General features: G+C 31.0%; 1 protein-coding gene across 1 annotated transcript; it reads left to right on the forward strand.

The window, feature by feature from the left end:
* The first annotated feature begins 2,067 nt into the window (after positions 1-2,067).
* LOC145323083 (cilia- and flagella-associated protein 206-like) lies at positions 2,068-10,193 on the forward strand. The gene is made up of 12 exons (XM_080165465.1): positions 2,068-2,257; positions 2,691-2,747; positions 3,114-3,158; positions 3,952-4,011; positions 5,368-5,433; positions 5,901-5,936; positions 6,155-6,207; positions 6,449-6,502; positions 6,739-6,792; positions 7,345-7,425; positions 9,732-9,795; positions 10,158-10,193. The coding sequence occupies exons 1-12, from the start codon at positions 2,219-2,221 to the stop codon at positions 10,191-10,193; spliced, it is 645 nt and encodes a 214-aa protein (XP_080021591.1). The 5' UTR covers positions 2,068-2,218.
* Positions 10,194-13,793: the final 3,600 nt, after the last annotated feature.

Below are 13,793 nucleotides of genomic sequence, written 5' to 3' on the forward strand. Positions count from 1 at the left end.
TTAATATTTGGATAATATTTTCTTTTTTGAAAACACTTCTTCAAGAATTATCTACTTTAAGGAATTGATATTGTCAGGTTTTTTAAACAAACCAGATTTCTACTGATTCTGTTTTGGGTCCTTTTTGATTGCACGAAAGCTGTCTGTGAGTCTTTAGTTTCAACTATTTTAACCTTCTTTAAGGGTCAATTTTTACCAGGAAGGGAGGGGGTTTATTACACTAGTCCCCGATTGTCTTAAAGTAACTTTTTTTTATTGGGAACATTTAAATAAGTTCTCTTCTTGGCTAAATATTTTTTAACTTTTATGTAAATTGTACTGTTATTATGAATTTAGCATGATGAAGGCAGGGATAAGGACAAAAATTTTGAAATATAATATCTGTCTCTCCATCCACTTTTATAATTAGGCAAGAAAAGTTTAATTGTTGTTTTATAGAAAATTAGTAAAGTTTGAACACTATTCTTTTTTTTCAAATAATCGTGGTAAGGTTCCAGCCAATATAACCCATAAGAGATAAAAAGATAGCCTAGAACCCTCCCACAACTTAAATTTGAAAATAGAAAAACTGCCAGTATATAGAAATACCAACAAATCATTAATGTAGTTAATAGTTTATATTCTACTAGCGGCTACGCCCCTAGAGGCCTCTAGTGGCACTTTAAATGTTTTTGTTTGATAAAGTCTCTACTATAATTTTTTACGTACGATACCTCTTCATTTGACGTTGAAGTCTCCTAAACGTTTTTTAAAATTTCGATTTTTTTGTCATTTCTCTTGGGAGGGTGGTGGTACCCTCCCCCAAAATAGTTAAAAACCTTCCCGGGACTTATGAGAAGCTACCCTGTTAAGGAGAACCCGATCGGTTCAGCGGTTAGCGAGATCCTTCGGTACACACAGACAGACACACAGACAGACAGACACACAGACAGACAGACAAACATCCTGTTACTTTAGTTACGAAAATCAGAATTTGAAAATAAAATGTTTTTTTCTTCTTAAAAATTTATTTTGATATTAATATTTCCTTTTTCCTCTTATTAAAGCCGGCTAGCCGGGGGAAATATAAAAATTGGCAATTGCATGTTTTATCATTTTCTGTGTGAAAGTAAAAATAAAAATATGATGGAAATATCTGGGTTACTTCCCTCCGCCAATATCTAAGCTACCTAATTTTGGCCATTATTTAGACCACTAACTTACTTTTTGCACATCCTATATAATAAATTAGCAAGCTTTCTTTGTCGCAAAGGATCTTGCTAACAACTGAACCGATTTGGTTTTCCTTTACAGTTAGGCTTCACATTGATACCGGAAGGTTCTAAGTTATATGTTTTTAAATTTTAAGTCTTTGAATCCTTTTGGGTTATTTTTCTTCTCTTCTCTACCCCTACCATACTACATCTCCTTGGGGTTAGGGGCGCATCTGCTAGTACTATATATAGTTTTTTCCAATAAAAAATTTTGTCATTCTAATATTTCTATTTTTCAGTCCTAATTCAGAATTTAATCTTAATGTTCTGATTGTTGATCTTCATTTCGAAAAATAATGTTTAACATATGAAACCTTTTGATCCGCCGCCAGTACAAAAAAAATTATTAAAAATTTCCAAAATTGTCAAAAAAGACGTGATTTAAAATCTTGTGTATTAGTTGTTTTAGTACATTTAAAGTATTTATTTTCGTTGACTTTATGACTTCTAAATTAAGATTATATACATTAATAGGTGCTACGACCCTAGCCTGTAGGGGGTCTAAATTCAAACGGACAGAGAAAAATAGCAGAAAACAACCTCAAGACATAAAATAAAATGGCCTAAAAACCACCATAGAACCTATGTGAAGCTTCCCTCAAAGGAAGATTTCAATTGGATCAATTGTTCTTAAGATCTTAAACATGAGACAAAAAACTTTAATACTAGGATAAGGCTCTGTATATTGTATAATTATATTTTTACCTTTAAATGCTTTTATGAGGTCCAAATCAATGTATGGGTAAATGTTATTTTCCTTCACAGTCTAAAAGTCAAAACACACAATTTGTTTAATAATAATTCCACAGCCAAACGGAGTCAACTTCCAACAACACAAAACTTTTTAGTTTTTTTTTGCAAACATCTTTCCGCGTGCGCTAGCTTTGCCGCGTAAAATTTGCAAACTTCTACCGCGCATTTTTTTGTCATTGGTTTCATAAGTGATTGATGATGTGATTTTAAAAATGGCGACGCCACGAAGTGATAAAGATAATGGAAATAAGGTATTATTTAGTTTTAATAGAAAACTTAACATGCAAAAAAACAAGATTTACCAAAAAAAATTTGCATTTTTTTAGTCGTTTATTATAAACTTGGTAATCAAATTCTAAAATCACATAAAATTTGTAAAACATTAAATCTAAATCTGCATGTAATCAAAATTTGTAAATAAGGTAGATAAACTGTAATATTTACTTTTCCAGTAAGGCCACGATTTCCATTAATAACCACTAAAAAGTCATGTCTAGCATCGTATTACAGAAATTTTCCAGGAATAATAGAATAAAAATCATAAAATGGAACTAGTTTTGTAAGCCTGAGACTTTAGCTCCGCGAGGATAACAAAACTGATTTTAATCTTATAATTTATATTCTAATATCTGCGAGAAGCTGTCTATAATACGATGCGAAAAATAACTATTAAATTATTTTCAGATAACTCTGTTGATCATAAAAGACATAATCAGCCACACTTTCAAGAAAGGAGTTAAGGTGATTATAACAAAAACCCTATGTTTTATTCTATAGGTAGAATTAGTCAGGGACAATGGGAGATTTTTCTATCAATCAATCAAACACACTTTATAAAAAAAGGAAAGAAAAGAAATTGGAGACGGGAGGTACCTATAAGAAGCTTCACCATCAAGGAGAAACATATCGGTCTAGCAATTAGCTTCAGATAATCACAGAGACACATCTTGTTACTTTTACATATAGATAGCAAATTTATCAAATATTTTGTTAGATTCAAAAGAACAAGATATTAAGTTTTAGGAATAGGATAAAGAATTCTTTTTTAAATCTAATTAAAATTTAATGAATTTGTAATAAAAATTTATTCATTAAATTTTGCTTAAGGTATCAGAAAATCAGGCTGCACTTTTTCTCAAGGCAGTTTATCAGGTTTATTTGCAGTTTCAAAGCTTTTATACACCTCTTTACGTCGGCTGTGTTTTTGTTTGAAGAAAACCAACGTGTGTAATGTGTCAGGGATATCAACGGGATAAGACAATGACCGATAAATTGATATACATCCCAAATGAAGATACACAAAATTACCCCTTCTGTTGATTACAATCAGTAGTTAAAACGTTTTGACACTCAACTTTATGAACCAACCAATCAAGATTAAATAAAAGTCCGCAAAGTTTTACAGCCAACGATTAAGAAAACACTATTATAAAACCTTGGGAACTAGTGTAATAAACAGCCTTAAGTCCCCTTCCTTCCTGGAAATGTGTCATGTTAATCTAAATTTTTATATTCCAAACTACAAAACTAACACCAAACTAGCTACATATAATTTCTTAGAGGCCCCCCAAAAATTGTAAAGTACAGCTGCAACTGAGGGTTACTCCATTTTATAATGTTTATAACACTAGTCCCCAAAGTCTTGTGATACCATTTTTTAATTTACTTAACAACCTTGGGGACTTTTAATAAATTTTAAATTTCATTTTGTAGAGTGTCCAAACGTTTCAATTAAAAATTGTATTCTACAGAAGGGATAATTTTGTGTTTCATTATTGGCGATGTACATCAATTTAACGATAATTGTCTTATCCCTCTAGATCCCTTTTGATGGCTGATTTAAAATGTTATGGCTGCGGCTGAAGCTGATTAAGGCTGCCACGGTGCCAGTTGTAATGAAATGTAGATAGATCAAATCAATTAATATCAAATATACTACATGTAGAATCCAATATTCGGGTATGAAGAAAGTTCTCCTCTGGACAGAGATAGAGTTTTAGAACTGGTAAGTAATGAAATTGATTGCTTTTTTTTTTTTTTTTTTTTTGGGGGGGGGGGGTTAAATGGCAAAAAATCACGTGTTTATAATTCTAAGAGCTATGAACCACGGTTTTTGGGGGTGGGGGGAGGGGGGGGGGGTGTTGATGTATGGATGAAGGTAGTAATACCAACTCAAATTGAAAGAAATTTTTATATGTGAGGGGGGGGGGATGAGTTTTTTCGTGAAGGGGTATTACCCCCTCCTCGAGACGTGCTTGGTGTATTTTCCTCCAAAATTTTCCAGATTTTAAAAGATAGATTTCAGGCATATAAAATAAGGTAGTAAGATAATTTATCGTCCATTAAATCCCTGAATATAAAAAGATCTTTTATACCTTTCTTGAAGTAATATATAATATTTTGACTAAAAATGATAATGTCAAAAATATTGAAATGTGCAAAATTTAAATGAAATGAAATTAACATTCCTGTAAATTTAGAAAAGTTTCATATTTTACTTTAAATATTAGTAAATTTGTGAAGCTTCTCTAAAAGTATTCGTGTCTGTCTGTCTTTCTCTCGGCGGTTTCATCCGATTAAAAAAAATTTAAAACAGCGTAAAGTGCCTCCAAAAAATGACGTAATACAATCAAATGACTAATGATAGGCAAGTATACATTGTAATTCACGGATGTAAAATTCATACTGGCCTCTCATTGGTCATTATATTGTTTGAACTAATTTTTTTGGTGGCACTTTAGCTGTTTCAAGAAATTTTCACACTCTCTATTTTGAAGTATGTCTAGGAGAAAGCCATATCTGTCCCGATTTTGTATCACTTTTAAAAGTGCGATTCCAGTTACGTCATATACGTTTCGGGAAAGAAAAAGGGAAGGGGGGAAGAAAATCTCTTCAAAAGAGATGGGAGAAAAGGGAAGAGATTTTCTTTCCCCCTTCCCTTTTTATATGAAGTCACAGGAATCGCACTTTTCAAAAGTGATACAAAATCGGTGGGCTTTCTCATGTCTAGCCTTTCTTTTTTAAAATCTGCACTACAATAGGTCATAAATGTTCTTGTTGACATTTGTTACTTAAGCCATATTCATTACTTTTATTTCATATTTTAATGGAAACCAAATCTTCCTCAAAATTAAAATCTTACCAAGGACATCTTGGTCCATAAGAAACGCAGCAAAAACAAACTAACTTATTCAAAGCTGAAAAATGAAGTGTCCAGAAAAAAATATGCTGTTTTAATAAAAAGTAGATGCGATTTTTTTGACCGTTGGGTCAAACATTATCAATGTTTTTAGTTGGTAGTGGAAACATTACCTTAATTTTGTCCAAAGTATCTCCTACAATTTGACTTTATAATACTTAGGTTGAGTTATGTTCTGATTATATAATAAACAACAGAAAACCATATTATCAAGGCTTAAGACTGCAGGTAATTGTACCACTTATTTTTTAGGAGGAGAAAGTCACTCAATAAAACAGCAACGTGACGTCATAAAAATGAGGGAGATGAGAGGAGAAGTGGCAAAGAAAACCCCTAAAAAAGAGATGGATAATTCCTTATTTTTATGAAGTCAAGAGGCTGATTTTTGAGTGACTTTCTCCTCCTACCGTATTTTTATACCTCCACCCATAAAAAAAACATACCCATTTCTTACACCGAATGTATATAATGATAATAGCTGGAATTTTTGGTTTAAATTTATAGGAAAGAAATAACAAAGTCTAAAAATTTAGGATAGGATATTTGGAGCTTGGATATGAAGTTTTAGTCTTGGGGGTAGTTAAAATTAAAGTTAGATTACCTAGCTTTTTATGTTTAATAATATAACAGCCAAAAAAAAAGAAAAAGGTTAATGTTAATTCAGATTAGACAAAAAATAAATAATCCCATTTTAGGCATTTTTTCTCTCCTTTTATTCGACTCATGAACAGGTAAAACTTTTTAAGTCAACAATTTTGTTATTACAGTAAAACTTTCCTATTTCCAAACATTCAGTACACTTAAATAACTAAATAATAGTTTTCTATGCGGATGTTTATTTGTGTTTGCTTTGCATGAATCAAAACCTGCCTAACTGTACTCCTTTGTTCAGACAGACAAACGTTTTACTCCTTTATCATTTTTAAAATTATTTGAATATTATTTACAGTGGATTGAAGAATATAATACCCAATTAGAGAGTAAACTGAAAGGACTCTCCAGGTAAAATATTTATGATTTTTATTTAGATAATTGTTTACACAGCTTCTATAAATTCAAAGCTGTTGGTACGTCAGTCAATTAAGCATTTTATTTGCTAGTGCAATATCTCTGTTCATAGTGTACGGTTAAGTTTAAGTTTACAAAGAATAGGATTTAGAATAGTCTGTCGAAAGTTAAAAAAAAATCTAGTCTAAACTAAACACAAAAAGGATTGCCAGCCTAAGCGTTTACTTTTTTTCAGATCTGTAGTTGAAAATACTGGAAACGGAAGAAAAAATCGAAATAATCTTTACAAGTAATAAAATATTTTAAATTCAATTCTAAATGAAAATAAATTCTTTGACAAATTAAAATCAAAATTTTTATATTGAGTTATTATCAAACGGATTATAAACGTTTTTTTAAAATGTTTATACCGTTATATCCACCTTAATTTCATATGAGAAACTCTATGTACAATGTACATTGTACATTAGCGTTGAATGTTCAAAACGGTTACAAAAAATATATAATTTTGTATGAATTATTTAGTGAACTTGTAAAGCTTGTAATATTAAGAACAGGACTTGGAAATCCAGAGCATGGGTGAGTTATATACAATATACATCCTTATCAAAATAACAGGATGTATGTGTGTGTGTGTCTTTACTGAAAGATCTCGCTAACTGCAGCGACATATTTTTTCTTTACAACGTAGATTTTCGTTGGTCATGTAAAGGTTTATAATTATTTTTGGGGGAGGGTCCAATCACCAACTCCCCTCCCCCCCAAAAAAATCTATAAATGTAGTGATAATAGATGGATACACAGATAAATAATTTAGAAAGATTGATAGAGAAATAGGTATAACAACAGATATATAAGTTTTAATTGAAGATATATTAATGTACAGCTAGAGAAAAAGGCTGGTAGAAAGAACGAAATAAAAGACAGAGGATTTAAAGGACAGGTAGATAGAAAATCAAATGGACAAAGACAGACAGATTGACGGACTCGCAGGCAATCAGACAGATAATCAAAAGATAGACTGAAAGACAGACAAAAATACGTCCAGAAAATCTACATTGATATGATTGAGAAAATTTATATTCCAACGCAATCATTAGTTTACAATTAAACATAGTTGTTCCTTTTTAGGGATGTTTTCCGTGAGTCACAAAATTGTTTTCAAGTTATTTTCCCTCTCAGCCAAATTCCAAATCTGCAAGCAATGAACAGGTATTTTTATATGCAAGTAACAGGATGTGTGTCTATACCAAAAAAAATTCTATACACGGAACCGATATGGTTCTCCTTTGCAGATAAGCTTGTAATTGGTCTCGGATAGGATTTAACTAATTTTGGTGAGGGTACCTCTACCCTACTAAGAGGAAATATAAAGTGAGGGGAGGGGGGGGGTCGACCTCATCCCTCGTTTATCTAAAGTGCCCCTAGAGACCTCTAGGTGCGTATTCGCCAGTAATAAGTTTAAAGGGAGTGTGAACGTAAAAATTTCTCATCTGATTATCAAATCTTAACATTTACTAAGCACATTTCACTACACTGATCAACCAAAAATGTCCTATTCACAAAAATATCCAGAAATAATACCTTGATTTTATGGTATTTTGAGAGGGAAAAAGGAAAAAACAGGGAAAATCTGAACGTTTTTGTTTCTTATAATGTTTGTAGGGATATTTAACTTGTCATATATAGTTGAAACAATTTACTTACTGTTAAGGATTTATTTTATGCTATAAAATTGCCAATTCGGTTTTTTATAACGTAGTAATTAGGTAATAAAGACATATTTTATATTCGTATTATTGACAAAAAAAATACCTCACTGCCTACAAAGGGTTGAATCTCATAGGTTATATGAAATAATAATATCCTTTTTTATTGTGTTGAACAATGAATAACCCACTTAAGAGAATTAGTTTACACTTTTATCAGACTGTTTATAAAGAAATATTGCGTCTTTATTATTTACAAAGAAGTTGTATCAACTTTTTTTTTTATAGCTAGCCGGTCCTTTTAGTAAGTAGTAGATGTAAAATTTTTCATAGAATTCAGATATGCAATCGGTTTTTTTGTAGACCTCTTATTTTTTAAGTAATTTAAGTTTTTAAAAAAAAAATTAAGTCGATTTTAAGGTACTAAAATGCAACAAAAAAAAGAAAGAAAATGGCCATTATGAACAAAAATAGTAAGATCTTTAATTTGACACCTTACTTTTTCAATTCTGTCAGGTAATTATTGAAAAAATCGATTTTTTTAAACCCACGAGAATAAAAACTTTGAACTCAATTTTATCATTTCACAAGTAAAAAAATATGGGTTCATATATACCTTTAGAATCAGAAAAATATTACGAATCCATTGTAAGCAAAATTGAAAAAAAAAGTTTACAATATAGTATATAAACTACAATAAAAGGAATTATATGAAAATATCATATTATATTGTACAGGCAACGTCTTAACTTTTGAATTGAGTATAAAAATGGGAAGGGGGTATAGAGGGGGTAAAGAGGGGGTAAAAAAGGGAAGACAATAGTGTTGCCAGAACAAAAAATACAATTGGCCATTTTTTAATTTTTTAATTTTTTTACTTTTTTTCAATTTTGCTTACAATGGATTTGTAATATTTTTCTGATTCTAAAGGTATATATGAACCCATGTTTTTTATGTCTGTTTGAGAAAATATTTAGGTCTAAAGTTTTTATTAAACCGAGGTTAAAAAAATAGATTTTTTCAATAATTACTCAACAGAATTTAAAAGTAAGGTGTCAAATTAAAGATCTTACTATTTTTGTTCTTACTGGCCATTTTCTTCTTTTATTTTGTTGCGTTTTAGTACATTAAAACCGACTTAATTATTTTTTAAAAAAACTTAAATTACTTAAAAAATAAGAGGTCTACAAAAAAACCGATTGCATATCTGAATTCTATGAAAAATTTTACATCTACTACTTACAAAAAGAACCGGCTAGCTATAAAAAAAAGTTGATACACCTTCTTTGTAATTAAAGGTGGGCGAGAGATGGGCCATTTAAAGTTAATTGGAAACTAATAAAAAACCTGTTTCTGGCTTTGTTATTGTATTTGGTTTTCAATAAAAAAATATTGCTTATTTTATCAATTTCTAAGTAACTATACATTGGATTAAAGCAAGGATTATGTTAAAAGTCAGCTTAACTGTTAGGAAAAATCTAGAACTATGTGAAAAAGTTTAATTTTAGCTATAATGGGAGAAAAAAGCAATTTAATGCACATTTTATATAATACGGAAAATTTCTTCCTTTCCCTGTACCTTATAAAAATCGTCGGAAAAAGCCGTTTTTTAAGCAAACAAAAGCGCGTTTTGCTCTATCTGTGAGATATTATGAATGAGATAATGTTAAGATTTGATATTAAGATGAGAAAAATTTACGTTCACAGTCCCTTTAATACCAGACATATAGATTTAAAGAAAGTTCGAATTTAAATTTTAGGTTACATTAAAAAGACTATTTGAAAAATTGAGAATTTAACATTTTTTAGGATTGATAAAAGAATTCGAATAAAGCAGCTGTCAAGACTACTCAAGGGACTTAGAATTTATCAGGTAACATAAAACTCATGTTGTCCGTCAGTCTGTCTGTAATTCTCTTTTTCAATAGCTGCTTTTCAAGATAATTATCTAAAATTTTGTATTAAAATTTTTATAAATCATTAACAATGGCTACTTTTTTCGGGAAAAGTTCCTTTCGTCGTATTTTTAAAATGGCTTTTAGAAGTTATTTTAGGTTAGGTTAGGTTATATTGGGTTAGGTGATTACCCCACAGGGTTAGGTAATGGGCTCCGCAGGGTTAGAGCCCCCCCGCAGGGGCTAGAATTAGAAGAACGGCTACTGTGAAAAATACCAAGAATCGCCCCATAGGGACTATACCCCTTTTTTCGATTATCTATTTTTTTTGTTGTTTTAGGTCAGGTTAGGTGAGGTTACATTAGGTGTTTGGTAGCCCCGCTGGGCACCTCAGGGATAAGTCCTACCAGCTAGGGTTAGTCTTACGAACAACTTCACACCATCCTTATCTCAAATTTATCTTTAAATTAAGGGGTACGGGGTTTTTAGTGCTCAACCGGCACTTTTTGTGAAAGCACAGACAGATAAAAAGAGATATCAAAGTATTCTGAAATTTAATTAAGCTACAATTAAGAAGCGTACTTTTTCAGTATGTGTATCTGTCTGTTGCTTATTCAGTCTGTAATGCTCTTGTTTTAGTGGGATATAGGAGAGAGTGGCTCTGGCATTCAAGCCCTTCCTACAAATCTTACTTCAACTGTTGAGCTAACGATCAAGTAAGAATGTATTTATTATTCTCGTATTCATTCGAATCCGGTGGATAGGAACCGGTTCTCATCCATACGAAAAAATTATGTCTAGCATCGTATTATATCCAGCTTTCTACGAATATAAAAATATACAATCATAAGATTAAAACCAGTTTTTTTAGCCTGTACATTGTACATTCTATATCCGCGGAAAGCCGTTTATAATACGATGCGAGAAATAACTATTCATTATTACTTGGTTCTTACACCAGATTATCATCTACTCTGATAAAGTTGAACTTGTAGTGGGCTAAAATTACGATCCTTATTTCCTACATTTACTTTATCACCTCATACTTGATGAAAGAACTGGCCAATAAATAACAGGGAAAATAGCAACCTAAAGCAACGATATTTTCCCCTGTTATAAAAGCAACTTCTATTTTGCATCCATTTAAGCTTCACTGTAATCATGCGCGCACGTCCGTCATAAACAGATAATTAAAACACATAATATAGATCCTATATATAAATACTAGCGGCTTCGCCCCTAGCCTCTAGGGGCTTTGCACCAAGAGGTTTAATCAAACCAATTTTTCGTATTTTAGATTTGAAAGAAAAGTTATAAAAGAAATTTATTTAGGGGTGGACATTTTTTTTTTTTTGGGGGGGGGGGTGTTTTTCATTTTTGGGGGGGTTGGGGGTGTCCCACCCCCCAAGAAAATAGCTTAAAACCATCACAGGACCAGTTGGTATAATCCCTGAAAAGTAGAGCCCAATCGGTTCAGCGGTTACTGAGATCTTAAGCTTCAGACGGACAGACAGACGGACAGACAGACATAGTTCTATTTTGTATTATAGATTATTGTTTTACAATAAAAATTAAATTATTATATTACCTGTTTAACCTTAGGAGCTTATGCTTGGAGGTTTAAAGATTGTGGGTGCTCTTAGTCAGGGAGGGAGGGGACTTTGGGCTGTTTATTGCACTAGTCCCAAAAGCTATATTCGTTGACTTAAAAACTTTGGGGACTTTTATTGAATTTTGATTGGTTGATTCATTAAATTGAGTGTCCAAACGTTTCAACAAGTAATTGTTATCAGTAGGAGAGATAATTTTGTGTATCATCATTGGGGATGTACAATGTACATCAACTTATCGGCCATTGTCTTATCCCTTAAGATTCCTGGTTTAATTTAATGCTTGTTTTGTTTTTAGAAATCTAGAAATGTTGTCAGAAGGAGAGAATGAAAGAATAATTAAGCTTACAAATATTCTAGGAAGATTATCATTACAAATATTAAGGACAATTATGTGCATAATAAGTTCAGCCAGCTGCAATTAATGTAATAGGAGGATGAGTAGCAATGGCATTTTAGAAGTATTTTTTAAAGTAAAGCTTTTCTATTATTAGGGTCTGTCCGTCTGTTCATTCGTAACGGTTAACATTTTTCGTGTAAAACATGCATGTTAATTTTTAACATTTAAAAAAATAGTGTTTATGTGTTATAATTATCCTATTATTCTGATTTTTGTTATAATTATTCCTTTTGAATCAAGATATAATGTTATAAACGAGGCATCTTTCTAATCAAGTCCTAAAAATGTAAGTATGTCCTTAAACATTATTCTGTCTTTAAGCAGTTTTCTTCCAATTTTGTTTTGATTATTGAATACTTATATTTGCGGGAACTTTTGTTTAATGAAATTTTCCAATTTTTAACATTTACAAAACAGCCTGTTTTATTGCATCAAGATCCATGACAGATCTATATAGGAAATAAATGCCTATATATGAGCTCAAGTTTTCCATGCGATAAATGTTTAAAACTCATAGTGCTTCAATAATCCGTAATAAACTCTCATTGACCAGTAGGTAAGACTCATTATTTTACTGTATGAAGAATAAAATCATTTTTTTTATTTCATGTTGCTATTTGAATTATATTGAAGTATTAAATTTCTATCCATAAAACAGAAAATTTAAATATATGATATAGTAAATAAAAGAAAACTTAGTTTTAAAATAATTTGATACTAGCGATACGTGCGTAGTAATGTGGTCAGATATTCAACTAAAATTTAACAGTTAACTAAACATTTTAACCCTTTTGGGACGATAATTTAAAATAAAAAATATTAAGATCCTAAATTAGTTTAAAGAAAGAAATTGTCAGGGAGAAGATAATGGAAGAATAGGGATTAGTCAGAATTCAGATAACCAAAAGAAAGTAAATAAAACATTGGTCAAACCTAGCCAATAGCGAGATAATTATATTGAGCCCAACTCTAGTGCATTTATATTATGCTTATTCAGTTCTCACTCACTATAAGTGTTAATGTTCGTTTTAGATCTTCGCTTTTATGGATGTTATCATCCATGTTTTTGTAAACTTACATCAAGTAACATAATACAAAAAAAAACGTTGTTTTCTGTCTGTATGTAAGTCTATCCATCTGTTTATCCGTTCTTTCTCACCCTAAGATTTCACCAACCACTGAGCCGGTTAGGTTGTTTGGTCTTTTGAGCTATGTATTTCCGAAAATATGGCCAAACCAAAAACATTCCTTTTCTTTCAAAATACAAAAAAATAGAGGGGGGGGGGGGGACTCAAAACCCCCATCACCCCCACTTGGAGCGAAGCAACTAGTAGATAAAATAGTAATAGTAACCCTCCTTCTATTTATATTTGAAGTAATAATATAGTGAAATAATCTCACTTTAAAAACTTTATTTTAATTACAAAAATAGAAAATTATACAATAGAATAATCTTAGGAAATTTCCTCAGTACAATTATTAAATCATTTTCCTTATGTATCAATTTTTTTCTGTTTTTTTTTTAATTTTTAAGATTATAATCCTTATAATTATAAAAAAGATAATATATTTTGTTGTTAATATTACATCAGATATAAACCTAATATTATTTATAATACTTACATAAATGTATTAGAATGTCTGTTTGTGTGTGTTGCGAAGTATCATGGTACTCCTTTACAGCGAAACCTATTTTAGGTCCAAGGAAAGATTATTATTAGTTTACGGGAGGGTACCTCCACCCTCCGAAGAGAAAGCCCTACTAGAAAAAAATTCACCCACACATTTTTTCTTATTTTTTCTTTTTTAAACTAAAATTTAGTCCACTTGACCCACCCCTAACCTCCAGGGGCGCGGCGCAAGGGTATGAATTTAATCTATATGTAGATTATACATAGATTTGGTTTTCCATTTTTAAAAAATCATAAATATATGTATAATTTAATGATAAATCTTCCTTTAGATG

The sequence above is a fragment of the Acartia tonsa genome, chromosome 6, assembly GCF_053477335.1.
Source record: "Acartia tonsa isolate MP-2025a chromosome 6, ASM5347733v1, whole genome shotgun sequence".
In the NCBI taxonomy this organism is placed as follows: Eukaryota; Metazoa; Arthropoda; class Copepoda; order Calanoida; family Acartiidae; genus Acartia; species Acartia tonsa.